Genomic DNA, 23,145 nt, shown 5'->3' on the forward strand with positions numbered 1-23,145 from the left:
ATTTGATCTCTTCTTAGAGATAAGTATGTATATAGCTTTATGTTTTTCGCCATCCCCACCCCGAGCTGTGGCCAGGGTTGAGTCCTGATTCTGTGCTCAGGGATCACTCCTATTGAGGCTCAGGAGATCATCTGGGGTGCCAGAGATCAAACCTGGGTCGCCTGATGCAAGGCAAGTACCATACTTGTACTATTGCTCTGGCCCCTTAATTCTTAGTTTTTTCAGAAGTGTCCACATTGTTTTCCAAAAAAGTTGAACCAGCTGACATTTTCACCAGCAGTGGGTGAGGGTTCCTTTCCTTGACCTCCATGCCAGGACTGGTTGTTTTGTTCTTTTTGATGTATTGTAGTCTCACTGGTGTGAGGTGAAATGCCACTGTTTTGATTTGCATTCGCTGTATTTTTTTTTAATAAAAATTGTCCCCACAGGCAAATATAGAGCTTTCTTTTAGAAATAGGGTTTCCCAACTGTGAAGGTGGAGAAAGCTTGAGAGAAAGGATGTGCCTGAGATGCTGGGATGGTCAGCGACAGAACCATGGCTGAAATCCAAGTTTTCTGATCTCTATCCATAGATTATTATGATGGCTGCTTTACGTCATCCATGTACATTTTAAGTGGTCCTTCTTAAACATCTCTTTCTAGTGGTGGGCTACTGACAAGGACTTCAAGAACACAGACTTTAACAAAAAGGCTGAGATTGAAATAATTTGCATGGAGCACAAAGGATTCCAGCAGAGATTTTTCTTTCACTCTGGCATATGATTGTACTCCTCAGTTTGTACCTGCCTTGGGGGCAGAGCTCTAAGCCTCCCAATCACGCACCTTTAAACAGCTGAGGTGCAGCATAAACTAACCAAGGGAGCCCACTCTTTACTCTGCGGAGCCACAGGCTTCTTAACTCTCAGTCAGGTGGTTTGTGCCTGGTAGAGTGCAGACCTCACAGAGGCTCCTCAAAGAAGCAGGCCGAATGAAAGGAGACAGATCTGCAGGCAGAGACTGTTCCCTACTGCTGGTCAAATGAAGTCCAGGAAGAAGGGAGGTGGGCTGAAGGGCAAGAGCAAGACCTAGAGGGAAGACGGAGGCTGGCCACTCTGATCTTTTACAACAAGCCCTCAGGTATGCACAAAGACAGTTACAAAGAGAAGCTTCTGAAATGGGAGCCTGGTGAGACAGGGACTCTGATTTCACTGTGACCCTCATTTGGCTCCCCACACAATTGGCTGCAGGGCAGCTATTGTATCCCCACATTTTAACATCTAAAATAAGAGGTCAGTGAAAAAGATGAAATCTGAGGAGTTTATCTTAGAGAATAGTGAGCCCAGACCTATGGTGCATATCAAATGGAGAAGGCCATAGGACAATTGGAATTCAGGCAAAGGAACTGCCCCATAGCAGATTACCCCTAACCTACATTTCCATTGTTACTGAAATATCTATTTTCAAAGCATTCCTCTTACCTTTTTTTTGTGTGTGTGTGCCATGGCAGTCTGGTGATGCCTAAAAGCCCTTTCTCAGAATCCTTTTCAAATATTTAAAACAAAACACACAGGGAAATCAATGATTTTGAAATTCAGAGCTGACCACAGACCCCACCTTAGGCAAGATGGAACTTTGTCCTGTGGTCCAAGGGACATCCTTTTATCCCTTGGTACAACTGTGCTTCACTGTGAGATCTCTTCATAGCTAGAAATTTTTTTTTTTTAAAGAAACAGAAGTTAGAAATTCTTGTTCAAGGGAAGTAATACCTCTTATAAGAAAGACTAACACACACATACGAGTAATAGGGCTGGAGAGATAGTAGAGGCTATATATGGTTTGATCCCTGGTACCACAGATGGTCCCTTGAGCCCCACCTGGAGTGATTCCTGTGTGCAGAGCCAGCACATCATTCCAATTTGGACCCTAAATCTACCCTCTTTCACATCAATTGGTAACAATGATAATCTCTATTCTATTTCCTCATATCCCTTCCCCATACCTTTTTGTTTATAAGGTGCTTTTCTTCTCACTTTACCAATTGGTAACAATGATAATCTCTATTCTATTTCCTCATATCCCTTCCTCATACCTTTTTGTTTATAAAGTGCTTTTCTTCTCACTTTACCTTTCCCACTAGAATGGAAGCCAGAAATTTGCAACACTGGCACAGATTTTTGGCTTTTGAGTGTATAGTCCAGCTTTTTTTTCAAAGCTATTTCCCTGACTCCTCCTGATTTACTTTTTAATTGTAGTAAAATTAACAAATCATTTGTCCAAGACATTTTCGAAGGAAAACATGAGTGTGTAACATCACGTCCAATAACGTGAAAGTGCAGTAATCCAACATGCTGACAATAACACCCAAATCAAATGTCAGGAAAATCACTTCTCTCTGAAGGACAACTGTCTGAACTTTATGCTGTCTTTGTAGTGGGAGGGCACTGTGCTAGATTAATCATAATCAGTAAAAGGATTCTAAGATTATAAATTCTAATTTATTTATCTGGATCTAAAAAGAAAATCCCAAAGATAGTATCTGGGCTAGAAACCAAAGCCCAGTAAACAACTGAACAATGTGAGGCACCAGTGAGACCAGGACTCCAGAGACTTGGTGGAAAATGGGCTATTCTATTGGCATTTGATTAGAAATCTGCATCCACCTGGGTCAGTGCATTTCCTGTGCAGAGTTATTCAGTTCCATATGCAGAGGGGCCTTTTCAGGAGAAGGCACTATGGGAGAAAGAAAACAATAGCTCCCTAAATCCCAGAGCTTTTCAGATGGTGTCTGGATTCAAGTCTGGGAAACAAAGAACTGTAAGTACAGATGTGCCAAATGAAGAGAAACATTTTCTCTGAGCAATACTGAAATGCCAGGGTCTATAGGAAGTCTGGATCCTGCCCAGGCACATACTTTTCCCAAACCTCATTGATCAGTGACTAAGTTTGTAGAAGTCTGATTCACTTTAAGTTCTAATAATTTTGTCTCTCTAAACTTCACACTGGTCCTTCTGAATGCATTTTCAAGCAGGTGGCTAAAGCCAGCCTACGATCATCTGGCTTTAGTGTGCTTTCTGGGTGATACTTGGAAAGAGTCAGCTGATAGACAAGGCCTTTTTGATCTATGTGTTGTTTTTGAACAAGACTAGAGGCAAGCGGTCTGTCTTCTCTTTTCTTTATAACTCCACATGGAGCTCTGTATACTGAGAGGCCTGATCTATCATTCGGAGGAGCAAATCCAACCTTTTGTGCCAAAAGGGCACAATCATCTTTTAAACGTGAGGTCAATTCAAGCAATTTCTGTACCTTAGTTGCCACTGTTCACGATGTCCTGGTTTTAACAAGTCAGTGCCAAGCAAGAAATCTGCAGGAAGGCTAGCTCTGTGACAGATAAATGGCAGGGCCCAATGATCATGGAAATACTAGGGCTCCCATCATCACAATTCATAAGATTTCCCTGGTGTCATAAGATCCACAGCTACTGCCAGAACTTGCCAGAACCATATGATAGGGATAAAGTCTACCATGAGGCTCACAGAAATGAATGAATGGATAGAGAATGCAAGTCACATCTCATAAAAAAGACAATGGTCTAATAAAAAGTTGCTTTAATCTGTTACAGAAACATAATGAATCTTACAGTGTTCTGAGCAGCAAGGAAAAGTTGAGGACTTCAAGTTAAGGGGTAAGTATTATTGTGTGAAGTTTGTGTTCATTTCTTTTCTAGATGCATTTTCCATAATAATAAAAAGGGCCCCATCCAAGCTGGATAGTGCCCAGCCAACAGAATAGGAGTCATAGCCAGAGGACTGTCTTCTGCCTCTCTCAGCAGGGCACCAAGCCATCAAGGATGGCTCACTTTATACTTATAATAAACTCTCTTATAAAAATGTAAAAAAACAACTTGAGCCTTGGCAGTTTTATCATCGAAGCTACTGGGCTAAGTAAACTCAAGCTACTAATCCCTTGAGAAAAAGCACAGCCAGGAGAGACAGCTAAAATGGGTTTAAGAATGTATATAGTCATTTTATTATAAATGGCTACTTTAGAACCATTTTATTTGACTTTGACTTCTTAAAGGCAAGATTAGACATTATACATTTTGGACACACTTTAAAAACAACTTGTCAATCTATCTTGTGGAGAAAAAAATGCCTCTGAAAAATTCATCGTATTGGTGAAGGGGAAAAAGCACCCACATTTTGGCTATCATTAAAAGCCAAACAGAAACCTCCTGTTATCAAGGATAAGTGGAAAATTACCACTTATTATATAGTATTACAGAGTTTACAGAAACTGCAAGTGCTCATTACAAACTGAACATCATACTTATCTTATCGTCAGAGAGGGCAGCCAGAGCACTGGCACAAGTCTTCAACAAAACAGGCTCAATTTGCCAAGCCTCCCAGTGGCTGAGGTTAATTGTTTCCAACAAGAAGGTAAAAGTAGATTGGCCAGTGTGTGGGCAGCAATCCTGCCATCTCTGGGAAGAGCTGTACACGTTTTAACTTCCCTCCAGCAGGATGATGGGAAAGGAAAAGAGCTTTATTTATCCACCAAGGCCAAGCCTACTCTTCCACATCGTATGTAGTACTAGACTTAGCATGCTGCTTGCTCCCATGTATACTAGGCCTCCTGATATGCTCAGAGAAGATTTACTCTAGTTAAGTGCCTCAGAATCCACAGGAGCCTTTATTTACGTTGGGATCAAGGCCTCTCAGTTCCTACTAGTCCTTAGCCAATTGGAAAAGCTTAGCAATGAGTCTAGGAAAGAAAAAACTGGCCCAGTACAGCACCTGACATAGAGAAATGGCTCAAAATACATCCGCTAAGTTAGACAGTGGAAAAATAACACATTTGAGGAGTAATAAGGGCTGATGTCCACAAACTGGGGTGTAGTACTGAACAATGATTCAGAATGCTCATCTTAGTTAAAGAAATATCAAAAGGAGAAACTAGTGTCTGCGAATATCAATTGATTCATCCCTGAATACAAAATTTAGAAGATAGACCCATGCCCCTTATCAACTCCTTTATAAATTTGTAGTTACTTAATATTTATACAAGATGCTATTAATGCAACTTGAAGGTATAAATTTGAAAATCAAACCAGGATTAAAAAAGGAATGCATTTGTAACTATAGATCATAGTATGCCATGTGTGATCGAATACAAAATACTAGATCACTACTTAAATAGAACCATACCCATATGACTTTGGACTTTTTGTTAAGTCTACCTGAAACATTAAAAAAAGGCACAGTATGTAGGGCTGAAGAGAGGCTACAAAACTAAGGTACTTGACTTCTATGTGGCTGACCCAGGGGACTGCATTTGGTCTCCAAGGTACTTCTAAGACTGAATCTTGGTACAGAGAAAGAAGTGAGCCCTGAGTTCTACTGGGTATGGCCCAACCTTTCTTCTGGAAAAAAAAAGTGAGGGCAGGCAGAGGATATGATAGGAAGAGGCTGAGCACCTGTTATACTTGCAGGAGGCCAAGTTTTATCCCCAGCAGTACATGGACTCCCAAGTGTCTCTGGGAACAATCCCCCAATAGTCAGGTAAGCCACTGGGTATTAACCCACCCCCCACCAAAAAAAAAAACCCCAAAGCTAAGAATCTTAGATAAAGTACTTAATGGTGCCATCAGAACATGAACTTTGGGCCTACATCCTCTTGCAAGTTTAAATCTTAACATCAGACAGGATTGTGTTTTAATTTAAAAAAAAAATCCTTCCAGGAGATCCAGAAATTAAAATAACAAGCTTTTATAAGCCTAACCTTCATGATTTCCTACAGATCCTAGAGGAAACACTATGTTAATATTTCAGAGTCCTAGCAGTTAGAACTTCTATTAAGTCTATATATCCACTGCTAAATCTAAAAGAGAATTCAGTTACTCTCCAGGAACTTAGGAGAAGAAGATAGAAAGAGCCATGGAGAGAAGCTCCTTTGATTAAAAAAAAAAAAAGCAGCAGGCAGAGCAAGTGCAATTCTCCTTTGCCTCAGAATCTCCCTCAGGTTAAAAAGGGTAGGAAGGGGTGCTCAACAATGAGGAAACAAGAGTTATTCAATTCTTCAAAAGGGGAAAGTCACCAGAGCATTAAGAGCATATCCTATGGGGCCGGAGAGATAGCATGGAGGTAAGGCGTTTGCCTTTCATGCAGGAGGTCATCGGTTTGAATTCTGGCGTCCCATATGGTCCCCCATGCCTGCCAGGAGCAATTTCTGAGCCTGGAGCCAGGAATAATCCCTGAGCACTGCCGGGTGTGACCCCAAAACCACACACACACACACACGCACACACACACACACACACACACACACACACACACACAAAGAGTATATCCTATGGCACTCTACATGGATATAGAAGGATGAGCAAGATGACTTCTTATTTCCATTTCTGGTCAGGAATGTAAGTCAGGAGGCCAGAGTGCTTGCCTTTCAGGCTGCTGACCCAGGTTTGATCCCTGGCATCCCATATGGTCCACTATCACTGCCAGAAATGATCCCTTAATGCAGAGTAGGCACTGGTAAGGTATGACCCCTCTAAAAACCAAACCAAACCAAACAGAAAACTCAAAAACACAAACAAGGAATGCTTAACAAAACAAAACAAAGAATGCTATGTCAGAGGCAGGAAAAAAATATGGAAGTTAAAGGTGCTAGCCCTGCATGTTCAATTCCAGATTACCTATGTTTGGTTCCTTGAGTACAACCAGGAATGAACCCTGAGCAGAGCCAGGAGTATGACCCCAAATAAGCAAAATCTGCTTTACCCAGAGTACACTTTGCTTTTCACTAAGAATGCCTACCTTCTTTCATTTTATTTGAGTTTGTCATGTGGGCTCCACACTGTTGGGACACATTTGGATAAAAAGATGAAGAGAGTATCTGAGCAAAAAGCAGCAATTCCAGATATGTGGGCAATTCTAGACATTCACCACTCTGGAACTACACTTGAAAACTTGGTAAGAAATGTTTATTATGATATTCAGTACCCAATTTACAACACCACAGTGAAATTCACTTACTTTCTATTTCAAGAGATTGTGAAGAGAAATGTCAATGATGGCGAAAACATGCTTTATGGATCGTGGCTTAAAACAGGAAAAGAACACATGTGACTCTCATTTTGAAGAAAATAGTCTAATAAATGGCCTAATGAACAGTGAAATGATTTTTTTTTGCAAGAAGGCAACAGAAAGAAAAAGGGAAGAGAAACAGGCCAATAACTCTACAACTTGGGAAATGAAGCTCTTGGTAATCTGGACTTGACCAGCGGTGTAGCAACTGTACTTTCAGACCTAGTTTTTAAAGGATGAATTATGATACAGCTAATAGGTTGGACAAATTAATATTCTGTGAAGTAAGTAGTAGTGATGGCAAGGTAGGAAATTATGTGACAATATAAGTGGATTTCCTTATAATCTATAGTCTTCTTCGCATCATCTAAAAGATGAGTCTATTTCCCACTTGTATTTTTATGTGATTTTCAAACCTGAGGTTCATAGGTTTCTTTGGTTGGGAAAATACCATTTTTTTCCTAGCTATAATGTGGGCAGTTGACTCAAAATGCTTCTTTTCAGAAAAAGAAAAAAACTGTACACCATACTCTGATCCTGTCTTAAAAGTCTTACAGTCTTTATTTACCTTTTTCCTTTATGGTCTTATAGATCATTCAAACTTCTGGGTAAAAAAATGCAGAAATGGAAATCTGAATTCTAATTTGGATCTTTCCATTAGATAAGATTTGGGGAAGTTATGCCTGTGCTTTCTGTTTCACAACTGGTATGTAAAATGAGAGACTTAAACTCTGGTTTCCAAGGTACTTTCAATTATGGTATTTTATGAGTATAGAATCTTACTGTATTTCCTATTATTTTTCTGAGTGAGCAGCTTCCCAAATAGTTGTAAATTATGCTTAGCCTATAAGTTCTCACAGAGGAAAAATTTCTTTCTGTCTCCTTAGTGCTTTCCCTCACAATGTGACCTCTACATATTAGGGTTATTCAACAAATATAAGAGAGAATCATATCAAAGATGGTTGAGCTATGCATTTTATATAGCACACTACCTAAAGCTTACTCTGTATGATACTAAATATCAGTGTACTTTGAAATTTAGATTTCTTTTATGGAGGGTGGGTGTTTGGGTCATACCCAGTGGTGCTCAGAGATCATTTTTGGTACTGCTTGGTGAGGGGAGGAGAGATGAAGTCATGAAATTTTCCTATCCATGGATGTACATGGAATCTATTATGCTGAGTGAAATAAGTCAGAGGGAGAGAGATAGACACAGAATAGTCACACTCATCTATGGGTTTTAAGAAAAATGAAAGACATTCTTGCAATAATTTTCAGAGACAAAAGAGAGGAGGGCTGGAAGTTTCAGTTCACAACATGAAGCTCACCACAAAGAGTGATGAGTGCAATTAGAGAAATAACTACACCGAGAACTATCATAACAATGTGAATAAATGAGGTAAGTAGAAAGCCTGTCTAGAGTACAGGCACGGGTGGGGTGGGGAGGAGGGAGATTTGGGACATTGGGGATGGGACTGTTGCACTGGTGAAGGGAGGTGTTCTTTACATAACTGAAACCCAACCACAATCATGTTTGTAATCAAGGTGTTTAAATGAAGATATTAATTAAAAATAAAATAAATAGCAAAAACTGAAGAAAAAAGAACCAGTGTGTGGCCAAATACACACACACACACATACACACACACACACACACTCACACACACAAAAGAAGATAGGGTCAGGCCACACCTACCTTCCTTCTCTTTACTTGAAGAACACTGAAGCCATCCCCATTCATTGAGAAAACACAGATTTCTATGATGACTGCTATTCTGACACCTTTATTGTGTCTCTGATTAGAGGTGTCTAGTGGGGTCACCTGTATTGCTTTGTTGGAAAAAAACTATGTGAGGGATGGGGTTAATAAAAACTTGGTCACGAAGAGCCTGAGCTATTTGTAGAGCACTTGCCTTACATGTCCTGCATTACCAAAGGGTTCCCCGAGTCCCTCCAGGAGTAATTTCTGAGTGCAGAGCCAGGAGTAAATCTGAGCACTGCTAGCTGTGGTTCGAAAATCAAAACAAACAAAACACTTGATCATGGGAAGGGGTAATAAGAGGCCTCTAACACTAAGGCCAGATGGTCTGGAGATATCCAGAACTCTGGGAAGAAATTAGAGACTCAGAGATCCACAGTGAGGGCTTTTTCTGCTGGACTGGCTCTGAGGCTGTGAGGGGTCTGTGAGAAGTGTCAAGTACCTTGAAAAGCACTTTAGCAATCCCTTCCAGGAAATAAGTTCGGTGATTTTTTTAACTTTTACTCTAAAAAAAACCAGAGAAGTGACAAAAACATGCTAACCTGACAAATTTAAGGTTTTTAAGTCAAATCAATTTCTGAAGTGAAAGGCTAATAGTTTTTAAAATACTTGGTTCCTCTTAAAGAAAGACTTTAGGGTAGTTAAAAATAAAGGTAATGGAATTCCAGTCAGTAGCCAATCTCAAGTGACAAACTGTTTCTGGGGGATCCAACTCATTAGGCTGAGGAGCAAGAATAAATGGCGAGGTGAAAGAACCTCCGGCAAGGACTGAATTTATGGAATAAGGCTGTAAATAAATCAAGGATGACAAAATAATAATGTATGTTAATAAAGAGAGGTTGGGGGAATATTCCTAGACTACAAGGAATGCATGATCAGGGACAACAAGCAATTTTTCTCCCATAAGCTCCTCCCTCCTTTATGTGATAGCCTTTGAGTTCTGATAGACAGATTTCCTGCCTATGCCCTGTGATGTCAACAGCTCGAGACAGTAGCAGGAAGGATAAAAACTTACACTGTACACAGCTAAAACCAAATGTATCCAAATTCAGACAGTATTATAGTCCTAGGTCCTTGGAAGTTTACCTAGGAGAAGAGTTAGTAAAATAGAATCCTGCTTTCTGAGAGCTGATATTCCCTTGGGAAGTACTGTGTAATAAATAATCTTCAAGCTGTGAAGGCAAGCAGCTTGTGGAGAGAGAGAGGTGGGGCAGCTTTCCTGAGAGGATGGCATTGAGCTGAGAACTAAAGGCTAAAATGGGGATTGCCAGACAGGGGGCAGAGTGGGAGGATCCAGAAAGATGCCATGGCCAGTATGTAAAGGTTCTGGGAGAGAGGGGACAGGGAGCGCTGTGAGTTATCAGAGGAAGCTAGGGTGAGGTGAGCAGAGAATAGGAGAGAGAGGTACAGCACACCTGGAATGACAATAGGAGGCCTGATTATATGGCCACTCTATTGGGTAAAGGATTCTGGGTTTTATTCAGAAAGCAATCGAAAGCCAGCAAAGGCTTCAAAGCAGGTATCATGCCTGAGATATGTGTGAAAAATGCTGCTAGGCTACATGAAGTAAACACTGGGGAAGAGACAAAGAGAGTGTGACTGGTATAGGGTAAAGAGGAAGGGTTCAATTACTGTGCTTTGATTGCTTTCATCATTTACAATGCAATATTAATAGGAGCTTATTCCTATATATATTTTTTTTGCTTTTGCTTTTGTACTATACCTAGTGAAGTTCAGGGTTTATTTCTGCTTTTGTATTCAAAGATCGCTCCTGGTAGACCCAGGAGAGAATATTTGGTGTTGGGGATCTAACCCAAGTCAGTCACATGTAAGACAAGTACCCTATTTGATATATTATAGCCCCAGCCTATTGAAAAAAATCTGACTGTGTACATTTTAAAAGTTCTCACACAGTTCACTGATAAAATGTTATTAAGTTATGCTTCAAGTTTGTGGAGGCTTTTTTTGGGGGGGTGGGGCATACCACACAATGCTCAGGGCTTACTCCTGGCCCTATGATCAGGGATCATGCTTGGTAGGGCAAGGAGACCATAAGTAATGCTAATAATCAAGCCCAGATCAACTATATGTAAGGTGAGTGCTGTGTTATCTGGATGTATTATCTCTCCAGCCTATGCTTCAATTTTTAATGACAGGCACAGAAAAATTATTATCCTCAGAGAGAATGATTGGCTTCAATTAAGCAAGGAAGAAGCAAGAGCTCTTAGCCTCTTCCTTCTGATCATTTGCTCTCAGTAGAATGTCTTTCCTTTCTGCTCCTTTATCTGTCAAATGCTGTGGTTGGGGAGGAGACTGTGGAAGGAATGTGTCCATAGAATCCGTTGAGGTCTAACTTTAGACCTTACACATCCTAACCCTCAAAACCTACTTTCCACATGATTTTCAACATAAGGGCAAATATTTGCATGAAAATCTTTCTATCGTAAAAGATAAATTCCTTCTCTAGATGTGCAGTTAAAATGAATGACTTTCAATTGTTGTTTTCTACTTCAAAATATTCATCTATTTTTATTTCTTGATATGCCTACAACCAACAGTTTGATGACAGGTATCTGTAAGTCTGACCAGACTTACCAGAGGAAGGCTTCTCAGAAAAGACTCCAAGAGCTCATTAACATGAGGCTTGTTAGTTGCTGATAGTGTGTGTGTGTGTGTGTGTGTGTGTGTGTGTGTGTGAGGAGAGAGAGAAAGTTAGACCTATATTATTTCGCCATTTTTTGCTATTCTTATTAATACATGTTGCTTTATTGTTCAAGTTTGAAAACTCCTGACAAAATTAACAAAATGTTTGCCCTTAGAAAAAAGGACATAGGAAAGAACATGACTGGATTTTTCCTTTACTGTCAAATATTGGGTCAAAAAATGAAATTAAGTATAAAAAGAGAAAACAAATCTCTGTCAAGCCTTTAAAAGTGACAATTACACAATCAGAGCCCAGTAATTGGCTCACACCTCAAGAAGGAGTAGCAAGGGCCCCTGCAGCCCTGAGGGGAGGGGGGTAGAAGTACGGCACCCTTTTCTTCTCCCAGCAGACTCAAAAAATAGTAATCCATCAATACAGAAGCTCTGTAACAGCCAAGAGCTGCAATTCCATTCTGAAACTAAAAGATGGCACTTTGCATGAACTTCTGCTTACCAGCAATCTCAATGGTGAACACATTTCCTCCTTTAAAACCCCACTTTCTTCTCATTGTGTCATATCAGTGACCCAGGTCCTTTACACATCGTCTCAAGGTACATGGAGTGCAGAGACCTACATGATTCTGCCCAGGATTTTCATTTTGTTAAGTGTCAAGCTCAGAAACAAAGTAGGCTAAACGAATATGTTCTCAAGTTTATCATAGACAATGACAAAGAAGATTGCTGGCTAGGTAAATCGTTTCGGTTGAAATGCCCCATTTTTCAATCTCGATGTACTCTGGAAGTTTATGGATGCTATTACTTTCCACCTTTTGCTTATCCCATGTTCTCTGCCACTGGAAACCATAGGAAAAGAAACAAGACTTCAGAGTCTTAGATTCCTGGTAAAAAAACAGCAACAGCACTAGGATCAGATCCTAGAACAGAACGCTGCCCTTCTCTAAACAAGTAGCTTCAGTGAGGGGCCGCCTGGTGCTGCTCAGACTCAAAAGTCATCATGCCAAAGCCCAGAGGCCTTTCAAGGGGTCAGAGAGACCATCAAAGTGTGACTCAGGAAGGCATAGTAAAACATTCGGATGTTAGGAAGCAGCAGAAATTGCCTGGTCCTGAGAGCTTTATACTCTCAAGCAGGCCAATGGGAAGGTGAAAGGAAGAAGTCTGCTAGGTAGGAAAGGCAGATTTAAAGAGGTCTGAGGGGAGAAGCAAAGGATATGTATGTGCTCAGGTGTCCTTTTCAGGAAATGCAACTTGTGTGTGGGATAAGTGGCTTCAAGGTTCTCAGGCACTCTGAGGATATTGCTATGTACAGCACTTATTTAATTTCTTTGATTTATTGCTGGCAGTGAAGAAACCATGCCACTCTGAGAGCATCTGCCGCTTCAATACTGGCAAGGACAAACATCTACAAGACATTTAAGGCTGCAGCAAGGGACAAGATTTTCATATAAAGTTTTCTTTTTTGTTTTGTTTTAAAAGAAATACATGTAAATTGATAAAAAATGTAAAAAAATTAAAATAAATTTCCATAATTCCAATACACAAAGGCAGCCATTATTATTAACAGTTTTGGCATATTTCTTTTTGGTTTTATTATTCCATATTTTTTCTTGTGATAGTACTTCTGTAATTTTGTATACTGCTTAAAAATCTTACTTTTATCAGTATTTTCACAAGTTATTAAAAGCTCTGTACAGCATACATGAATGAACGCTTTGATTAGAGAAAATATATTCAAAAGGGAATCTGGAGCGAATATTTGGGAGACAGATAAAAAGTATTGTGAGAAAATTAAGCTAAAAGTTAGAAATACTTGGAAGTTTGTGTATCATGACTGGAATTCTCAAGTAACTACAGAAGACTTCCAATGTTATTCAATTTTTTATATCTAATCATTTACTTTAACTGAAATGTTTGCTAAGGGCATGGTCTTGGACAGATGATGGTTTAAGTCACTACCATTTGGTAGAGAAAATTACCAGTAAATGGGACTATGACAAAATGAAGAAAATAATTTACAAATAAACATGTATGAGGTCAATACACTGAGGAGTACATGCAGGCAAGAAACCATACAACTAAATCGCATAGGCTAAGCAACAGCTCCCAGCACAAGGAAGGAAATAAAAAGAATTTGGGGAGAAGGAGTCTCAAAGGCTCAATCAGTTGAGCTTTTGGGATACCAGGTCTGAGGTGGCTGAACTTAGAGCTAACTTTATCTCTGTTCCCTTTCTGGAAGTGAATGGTGTGATATCAAATATAGATAAATAAAACATCCAAAACATATTAAAAACCTGTAAATAGAAAGGATATTTGCTCATCAAGATTCCAATTACTTTCTACAAAATGACAAATAAAAAAAATTGTGGGGGGCCGGAGAGATGCATGGAGGTAAGGCGTTTGCCTTTCATGCAGAAGGACAGTGGTTCAAATCTCGGCATCCCATATGGTCCCCTGTGCCTGCCAGGGGCGATTTCTGAGCATGGAGCTAGGAGTGGCCCCTGAGTGCTGCCGTTTGTGACCCAAAAACCAAAAACCAAAAAAAAAATTGTGGTCTGTCAAGAGGATCTCAGGGGATTCTGGGACTACCCCTTGCTACGCTTAGACAATCAGGCCAGCAGCTCAGTGCAAGGAGCTAAGGATGTGGTGCTTGTTGGCTCTGTGGTGCCAGGTAATCAAACTGGGATAAGCCATATGCAAGACATATGCCTTAACCTCTGTAGTATTTCTTTAGCCTGTGTTCTTCTTCAATTTTTCTTCCTTCCCTACTCTTGTGCTCTCTCATTTGTGACTTGCAGCTCTGCTGACTGAGCTCCTCAAGGCTGCAAGTAATCTCTGGTCACACTGCTGCTAAGAGTGTGCAAGCAGAGCAACTAGTGGGTGCTACCCCATTGAGTACTGCACCTGACTAAAAAGATGTGCAAGTTACACAGCCACGAGTGCCACTGGGATAGCTCTAGAACAGAATGTGCACAAGCACCACATCTAAAGAATGCAGTCCCCAGTGACACTCACACAAGCACTGCAGCTTGAGAGTCCCAGGAGCATCACGCAGAGTATGCTAACACTACAATCTGATGAGTGACTCCCAGTGAACACAACTGAATGTGTGAGCACCATAGCAGGCATGGGTGCAATCCTAAGTCATTGCAGCATCATCAACAGAGGAAAAGGAAGAAGAGAAAATAACTCAGTCTCATCAAAAAACAGGCTGGTGACTACCAGAAGTGGGGTAAAGATGAGTGCAGGCAGACAAAAGGTACCAACTTTTGGTTATACAATAAATAAGTACTGGGAATATATGTTAAATATAACTAATACTTTATTGCATATCTGAATGTTGTAGGAGAAAATAAACCTTAACATTTTTATGTAGTTAGCATTCTTAAAATTCTTATTATATAAGATTAAACTTACAATAGCAGCTAAGTTTACTGTAGTAATATTTTCACAACATATATATATATCAAATCATTATGCTGTACACCCTAAATTTACAATGTTTAACATAATTATCTCAGTAAAACTAGGGGGAAAATCAATAAACCCTCCCCCAAGATTGTCTACCAAAAAAAATTAACCTTTATCCTGAGTGCAACACAAGAGAAGCTCCAACTCTAGCATAAAGAATATAATACGACACCAGAGAATCTTATTCCCTAGCTATTTTCCAGAGGACTATAAAATTTTGGCTTTTGATTTCCTGGCAAGGTAAAATGCTATCAAGAGACAGAGCTATGATATTTGAGGTTCCACAGACTCTCAATGTAAGATGACTCACTTTATTACAATAACGAACAGGTTCTACTGCTCAAAACTATTAGAATTATTTCTTGAAGACTGCTCTGAAGTATATTAGTGTTAAAAAGAGAAGGATTTCTGTGCTTATAATCAATGCTATCTTCTATTATATTTTTTAAGGCCAAACTAAAAAATTGTGAGGCACAATAGATTCACACTATACCTACAACAAAATCATATTCCCTCATTTTGTTCACTGTTAGAGGGTTAATGACCATTTGCCTTCTTGCCATTATTGTTGTTATTCTAGCCTATTATTTATTTATTAATTTGTAAAATGCTATTGTAGATCTAAGTGCTAATATATGAAGTATAAAACATATTAATTATTCAAACCTACAAACCAAAGGGAAATTTTTTTAACGAGGAAAGAATGTTGATGACTTAATACAGAGCTACTGGGATGGTTCTAATGAGTAAATAGGGATTTTAATCAGGAAAAAACATTTAAATAAATATAAAACCATTACAACATGAATTGGTCAGTAATTAGTCAACTAATTCTTGTTAAAAATTCACATTGTATAGGGCCAGAGAGATAACTCAAAATGCTGGTGCATGCTTTGCATGCAGGAAGCCCATATTGGATCTAGAGTACTACATGGTGCCCTGAACACTACAAGTACAAATCTGAGAGTACTGAGCCAGGAGTTTCCTTCAAGCACTGCTACTGGGTGAACCCAGTAATGCTCCTCTCCCAATCTGAATTATATAACTTCCAACAGGAGATATAAAAGGATTATGTGATATACAGTTTCAATAGCTAAAATGATAGAATATGTGGGTAAAGGGGAGCCAATGAAATTTTTGAGGAAGTTGAGGGCAGGACATGACTTTCCTGTGTTAAGACTCTAGAAAACCAATGCTTTCTTTTTGAAAAGCAGTGACTCTTCCAATGTTAAGCAGTGACTTGGGAAAGGGGATAGGGCAGTTTTTGGTCGGCTGTTCATGGGCCTTGAACATGGAACTTTCTACTATATAAAAAGGGTTCTGGTAGCTTGAACATAAGTTAATCATTTCATTTCCCAATTTTCTCCATCACCTTAATTCAGTCCTTTTTAGCAATGTTTTCATACTTGGGGGTAATGAGGTGCAGTGTAAAGAGCCCTTCATCTTCTATTTTATGAAATAAGGCCAATACCCCACAAGAAGTTGTATAATCAGGACAAAACGAGATAAAATATGTAAAAGTAATGAAATCCTACTTACTAAATAATTGCTAATTTTCTCAGGCCAAGACAGAGCTGTTTATAGGATGTGTGTTCCACTAAGAAGTGGCTTTCCAGATAGGAAATGACTGCACAAGGGTTTTCCAGCTCTGCTAGCAGCTGGTGTGGTCATGAGCTCAGTGCTCCCTGTGGAAATGTGAGTTGATGTTCATTTCACTCAGGCCTCAGATATTCAGAACCTGGGATAACCTTCTCTCAAAAAACTGAGCCATCTGTCAGCTCGCTACAGAAGAGTGTTTAAGGACCTAGAACCACATGCTGGGAAAAAGCCTGGGTTCTTCTATCACCTTGCAAAAAGAGCTACATAATGGGGCTGGAGAGATAGCATTGAGGTAAGGCATTTGCCTTGCATGCAGAAGGACAGTGGTTTGAATCCCAGCTTCCTATATGGTCTCCCAACTCTACCAGGAGCACTTTCTGAGCATAGAGTCAGGAGTAACTCCTGAACTAAAAACAAACAAAAGCTACATGACAACCAGAACACTTGTACTGACTGTTGTATGCTGGGGAAAAAACTCTATTGTGCCTGTGAAATGCTGAAGCTACTATCTGTTATCGTAGCAAGTGTTACTTCAACTAATACAAGCATACTATATGATAATTAGGATAGCAACAAGCAATGAGGGTGTCAAGCACTGACCAAAAAGCCATCATCAGTGTTACTGAGAAATCATGATACATTAAACAAATGAAAAAGAAGCTCATCATCTATCAAGATCATGCAAATCAAAACTACAAAGAGAAAAGTGAAAAGTAAATTAGTAATGTTACTTCATACCTGGATGACTCTAAAAATGATGGCAACAAGTTCTGGCAAGAATGTGGAGAAGTTGAAGTCATTATACATTATTGAAGTGCAAAATGGTAGCACTTAATATAAATAAATAAGAATTAATGTAAGACCCAGAAATTCTACCTTTTTTTTTTTTTTTTTGGTTCTTAGGTCACACCCAGTGGTGTTCAGGAGTTACATCTGGCTCTGCACTCAGAAGTTGCTCTTGGCAGGCTCTGGGGACCATATGGGAAGCTGGTATTTGAATCGGGGTCCATCCTTGTGTTGACTGCGTGCAAGGCAAATGCCTTACCATTGTGCTATCACTCTGGCCCCAGAAATTCTACTCTAACATATATACCTAATAGGACTAAAAACACATTCATGCAGAAATATGCACAGATTGTTCACAATAACCAAATATAATAGCCAAAAAGTTAACATAATTCAAATGTTTAGAAACTGGTAAAAGAATAAACAAAAATCCTAAACAAATAAATATATTTAACTTATCTGTATCTTTCCATAATGGTCAATGTTATCTAGTCATAAAGAAGAAAGAAGCTCTGGCACATACTATAACATGAATGAATCTTGAAAACACAGTAAGTAAAAGTAACCTGGAAAAAATTCACTTACTATATGATTTCATTTATAGAAAATTTTCAGAATATGAGAAACAGAAACAGAAAGCAGATTATTAGGTGCTAGGGAGATGGACAGAAATGGAGAGATTACTAAAGGAAAGGAAGCTTGGTTTTGGAGTGACGAAAATGTTCTGCATCATTAGATATTAGTGATAGCTGTGTCACTCTGTAAATATAAAAAAATTATAGTTATACAACTTAAAGAGTAAATTTTATGATATGTGAATTATAGCTCAATTAAAAGATCCAGTAGTTATCTTTTTATCTTACCCCCAGAGAATCTAATTTTTTTTGGCCACACCCGGTGACGCTCAGGGGTTACTCCTGGCTATGCACCCAGAAATCACTCCTGGCTTGGGGGACCATATGGGATGCTGGGGGATGAAACCGAGGTCCATCCTAGGCTAGCACCGGAAAGACATACCACCGCTCCGGCCCTGAGAATCTGATTTTAAAGGCAGTATTCAGATTATTATTGAGAAAGGACCTGAGGAACACTTTCTAGGATGCTGAAAATAAGCTCATTTGTATCTAAGTGATGAGTTCAGGGTACATACACATATAATACATACTCCAGATTGGATCATGCAAAAATCTTTTTCTGGCTTCCCATAACTCATAAAGCCAAATAGGATTCAAAGTTCATGAAATGCTTCTTTATCTATGGAGGTTCTAAACTTTCATCAGTTTATGTAATAGTGTAGCTACCATGGAGATAGGATGACCATTTAAAGCTAAGCTTGAGAATGAGAAGAGTAGTAAAACAGGATAAGTATCCAAGAATAAATACAAAAATCAGCAAAATTTTCTAAAGAAGAGAAAGTTTAGAATGGGTAGCATGGGTATATGCAAACCATACATGTATTCTATGCACTATTTTTAAAAGTCAAGTTCAAACTATAAGATAAAGAAAGTTTGTTTTAAAGCAATAGTCATTAAAATAGCATGATAGGGGCCATAGGATAGCATGAACTTAGGGCATTTGCCTTGCATCCAGAAGGATGGTGGTTCAAATCCTGGCATCCCATATGGTTCCCCGAGCCTGCCAGGGGCGATTTCTGAGCGCACAGCTAGGAGTAACCCCTGAGCCCTGCCGGGTGTGACCCCAAAACTAAAAAAATTAAATAAATAAAAAGTAAAAAAATAAAATAGTATGATATTGGAATAAAAATAGATCCTCATATCAATGGAATAGACTTCAATTTTTTGAGATGGATGCACAGATATACAATCAATTAATCTTTGATAAAGGGACAAGAAAAGCAATGGTGCAAGGAAAGCCTCTTCAACAAGTTGTTTTGGGACAAATTTGCATACGCCACATGGAAAAGGTGAACTCAGAACCCTCTTTAACACCATGTACAAAGGTCAAATCAAAATGAATTAAAGACTTTGATATCAGACCCAGACTATAAAGTTTATAGAAGAGCATGTAGGTAAAACACCTAGGACATTGAGATTAAGGGTATCTTCAAGGAGGAAACACCTCTGTCCAAGCAAGTAGAAGCAAAGGTAAACAAATGGGACTACATTAACCCGAGAAGCTTCTGCAGTTCAAAGGAAACAGTGACTAAGATACAAAGGCTACCCACTGAATGGGAGAAACTATTCAAACAATACCTATCAGATAAGAGACTAATATCTAGGATATACAAGGTACTGCAGAATTCAACAATAAAAAACAAAAATGGGGAGAAATGAACAGACATTTTCTCAAAGAAGAAATACAGATGGCCAAAAGGTACATAAAAATGCTTTACATCACCAACAACAGAGGGATGCAAATCAAAACAATGAGGTATCATCTCACACCACAGAGATTGACACACATCACAGAGAATAAGAATAATTAGTGCTGGGGCCGGGCGGTGGCGCTGGAGGTAAGGTGCCTGCCTTACCAGCGCTAGCCTAGGAGACGGACCGCGGTTCGATCCCCCGGTGTCCCATATGGTCCCCCAAGCCAGGAGCGACTTCTGAGCGCATAGCCAGGAGTAACCCCTGAGCGTTATCGGGTGTGGCCCAAAAACCAAAAAAAAAAAAAAAAAAAAAAAAAAAGAATAATTAGTGCTGGCATGGGTGCGGGAGGAAAGGAACTTATTCATTGCTAGATTGCTAGTAGATATGCTGTCCAGCTTTTTCTGGAAAACATTGTGGATATTCCAAAAAACTGAAAATTGAGCTCCCCTATGATCCAGCAATACCACTCCTAGGAATATACCCTAGGAACACAAAAACACAATACATAAATACCCTCGGCACTCCTATGTTCATCACAGCACTATTTACAGAATCTATCTAGCCAGATATATTATATATAGCCATAATAAATATAATATAATAATACAATATAATATAATATAATATAATATAACATAATATAATATAATATGATATAGCCATAATCTATAAACAAACAGGTGCCCAACAACAAATGTGAGTGGCTAAAGAAACTGTGGTATATCTACACAGTGGAATACTATGCAGCTGTTAGGAAGACTAAACATGGAGATTATTATGCTGAGTGAAATGAGTCAGAAGGAGAGGGATAGACATAGAATAGTCTCACTCATTAGTGGGATATAAGAAAAATAAAAGACAGTATGGTAATGATATTCAGAGACAATAGAGAAGAGATGAGGGCTGGGAGAACCAGCCCATGATATGAAGCTTGCCACAAAGTGAGTGCAGTTAGAGCACTAACTGCACTGTCACCTACCATGACAATTGTGGGACTAAGGGATTTGTCTGTTTCTACATCAATCAACACCCACATTCTTTCTCATTGGATGTAATTCTTTGAAAGTATCCCTTCTGATTGGTAGTGAAACTGGAGGGTCCCACCTTCCAGGTGTGATGGTTTTCCTCATATAAAAGTCTTGGGCAGAAATGAAAGGCCCCCATTTGTTTCTGGATCTCTTTTGAATTGACTTCTCAAAGTGGTGGGAATTTTCAAAAGTCTTTGTTTAAGTGTGTTTGTTTGATTATTTTGCAGAGGGCCTTCTGACTTCAGACCTGTCTCAAGTATTCAGGGTCAGAACCGGAGGGTTAAGATTCAATAGACAATGATAGTGAGAGAGAAGCAGAATGCCTGTCCCAGAGACAGGCGGGGGTGAGGTGGCGGAGAGAAATGAGGGACATTGGTTGTGGGAAAGTTGTACTGGTGAAGGGTGGTATATATTCTATGACTGGAACCCATCTGTGAGCATTTCTGTGACCATGGTGCTTAAATAAAGAAACTGTTGAAACAAACAAACAAAACAAAAAAAGAAAGTTTGTTTTTATACAAAATAAATTTCATTTAAATACTTAGTAGTTAAAACAGAAGTAAAGAATAAAATATAATCTGGTGATACCTTGAATCATCACAGGAACCTTCTGAATCTGCCAAAAAATATGAATAAATCTCCAAGAGGACATAACTTACTTGCAGGATACTTTAGTTCTGTCAGCCACCATGGTCCATTGTTGCTGGTTGGTAGAAACCTCAACATAGTAGCTATAGCTTCGGTCATCACAGTCCCAAAGTAATAGTCTATATAAAGGGAAAATGTAAGAATGGTATTAGTGTTCTTTGTACTGCTCTATATCTAATCTATCCCTCCTCCTGGCTCCTTTACTTCATCACACTTTCAGGGATGAAGAAAGTCTATTCCCAACAAAAGATGATGAGAAAGGTGAATTCTCTCTACACTTGGAGGCTTGTCTCTTCAGAAATCTATTTCATAAATAAACCAATCCCAGACAGACTGTTCCCAAAGTGGCTTTTCATCAGGAAAAACATGACTTCAATATTTCTCTTCCTGATTCTTCTAGCTTTGATGTCCAGTTGGAGTGGTCCTGTGACTACTGAGGGAATCTGCTTTCTAACTGGTGATAATCAACATGTCCTAACAGCTACAATGATCAAGTTTTAGGTTCTGTTTCACTCTTATATGACAGTGCAGGAAAACATGTTCACTGGTAAAATTTTGTTAATGTTGAGAAACATTATCATTAACTGTTCTTTATATTCTCCTTTTACTTCACATAAGAATTGAAACAGTATATGGATGTTTTATTCAAAGAAGCTGAAAGACAGAGAATTGATCTAGGGATGCAAGAATTAGAATAGTGGTTACCTCTTAGAAGGAAACAATCAAGAAAGGGTAGACCTATATTCTGTACAGTGTTATTTTTCAAGTAAAATATATTATTAATATGCAATTGCAAGCAACTATGAAATCATACAATTTTCTGTAATTTGGATGGAAATGAAGATATCATTTTTAGTGAAGAAAGCCAGATGAGGAAGGGCAAAAACATTATGATTTCACCAATACGTAGTATAGAGTAACAGATTATGGAATTCAAGGTACTAAATCAGGGGATACCTAGATCACCCTTGAGCTCCGAGTATAGGAAGGCAAAGGAGAGGTAAGAAAAGAAGTCAAGCAGGGAAGTAAGAAGAGATGGATAAGAAGTAATAGAGGGCAGGTATAGAGGGATAGTACATATGACTAAATAACCAAACCACAGAGATCCAAACTACAACAACCAAATTAAAAAGTGCCTGTCTAGAATAATTGCACTGATTTGGGGATGTAAAAATCACAGTATGAGAATACCCAAAGACAAAAAAGAATGAAGGCCAGGAGGACTAGTTCTGAGTAGGAACCTCCACAAAGGATAGAGGTGGTGGTGGGAGAGGGTGGCTAGGACAGAGAAGGGATCACAGTAACAATGACAGTCAGAGACACTCTGGACAAGCACTGGGTGCTGAAAGGGAGTAAGTGATACCCACTTCCATTGACAATATTGGAAACCATAGTGTCTAAATGTGAAAAGGAATAAACAAAGTATCTGCCAGAGAGGCAGGCTGGGGGTGGTATGGACCCTTGTAGGGAAATAGACATTGGTGAAGGGATGGGGGCTTGAACATTGTGGGAAGGAAACTGAATCAAGAACAACTTTGTAACTTTGTATTTCCTAGTTGATTCAATAAAAATGTGGGTTTAAAAATTTTTTTAAATGTGGGCCGAGAGAGATAGCACAGCGGTGTTTGCCTTGCAAGCAGCTGATCCAGGACCAAAGGTGGTTGGTTCGAATCCCGGTGTTCCATATGGTCCCCCGTGCCTGCCAGGAGCTATTTCTGAGCAGACAGCCAGGAATAACCCCTGAGCACCGCCAGGTATGGCCCAAAAACCAAAAAAAAAAAATTTTTTTTTAAAATGTGCCT

The 23,145-nt window shown here is 39.2% G+C and overlaps 1 protein-coding gene across 1 annotated transcript in view; it reads right to left on the reverse strand.

Moving 5' to 3' along the window:
• BTBD9 (BTB domain containing 9) overlaps positions 1 to 23,145 on the reverse strand; it is a 509,556-nt gene that overhangs the window by 65,902 nt on the left and 420,509 nt on the right. The window contains exon 9 of the mRNA XM_049765342.1: positions 21,355 to 21,462. Within this exon, the coding sequence (XP_049621299.1) occupies positions 21,355 to 21,462 (108 nt within the window). The remainder of the gene's footprint in view (positions 1 to 21,354; positions 21,463 to 23,145) is intronic.

This window comes from Suncus etruscus, chromosome 18, assembly GCF_024139225.1.
Source record: "Suncus etruscus isolate mSunEtr1 chromosome 18, mSunEtr1.pri.cur, whole genome shotgun sequence".
Classification (NCBI taxonomy): Eukaryota; Metazoa; Chordata; class Mammalia; order Eulipotyphla; family Soricidae; genus Suncus; species Suncus etruscus.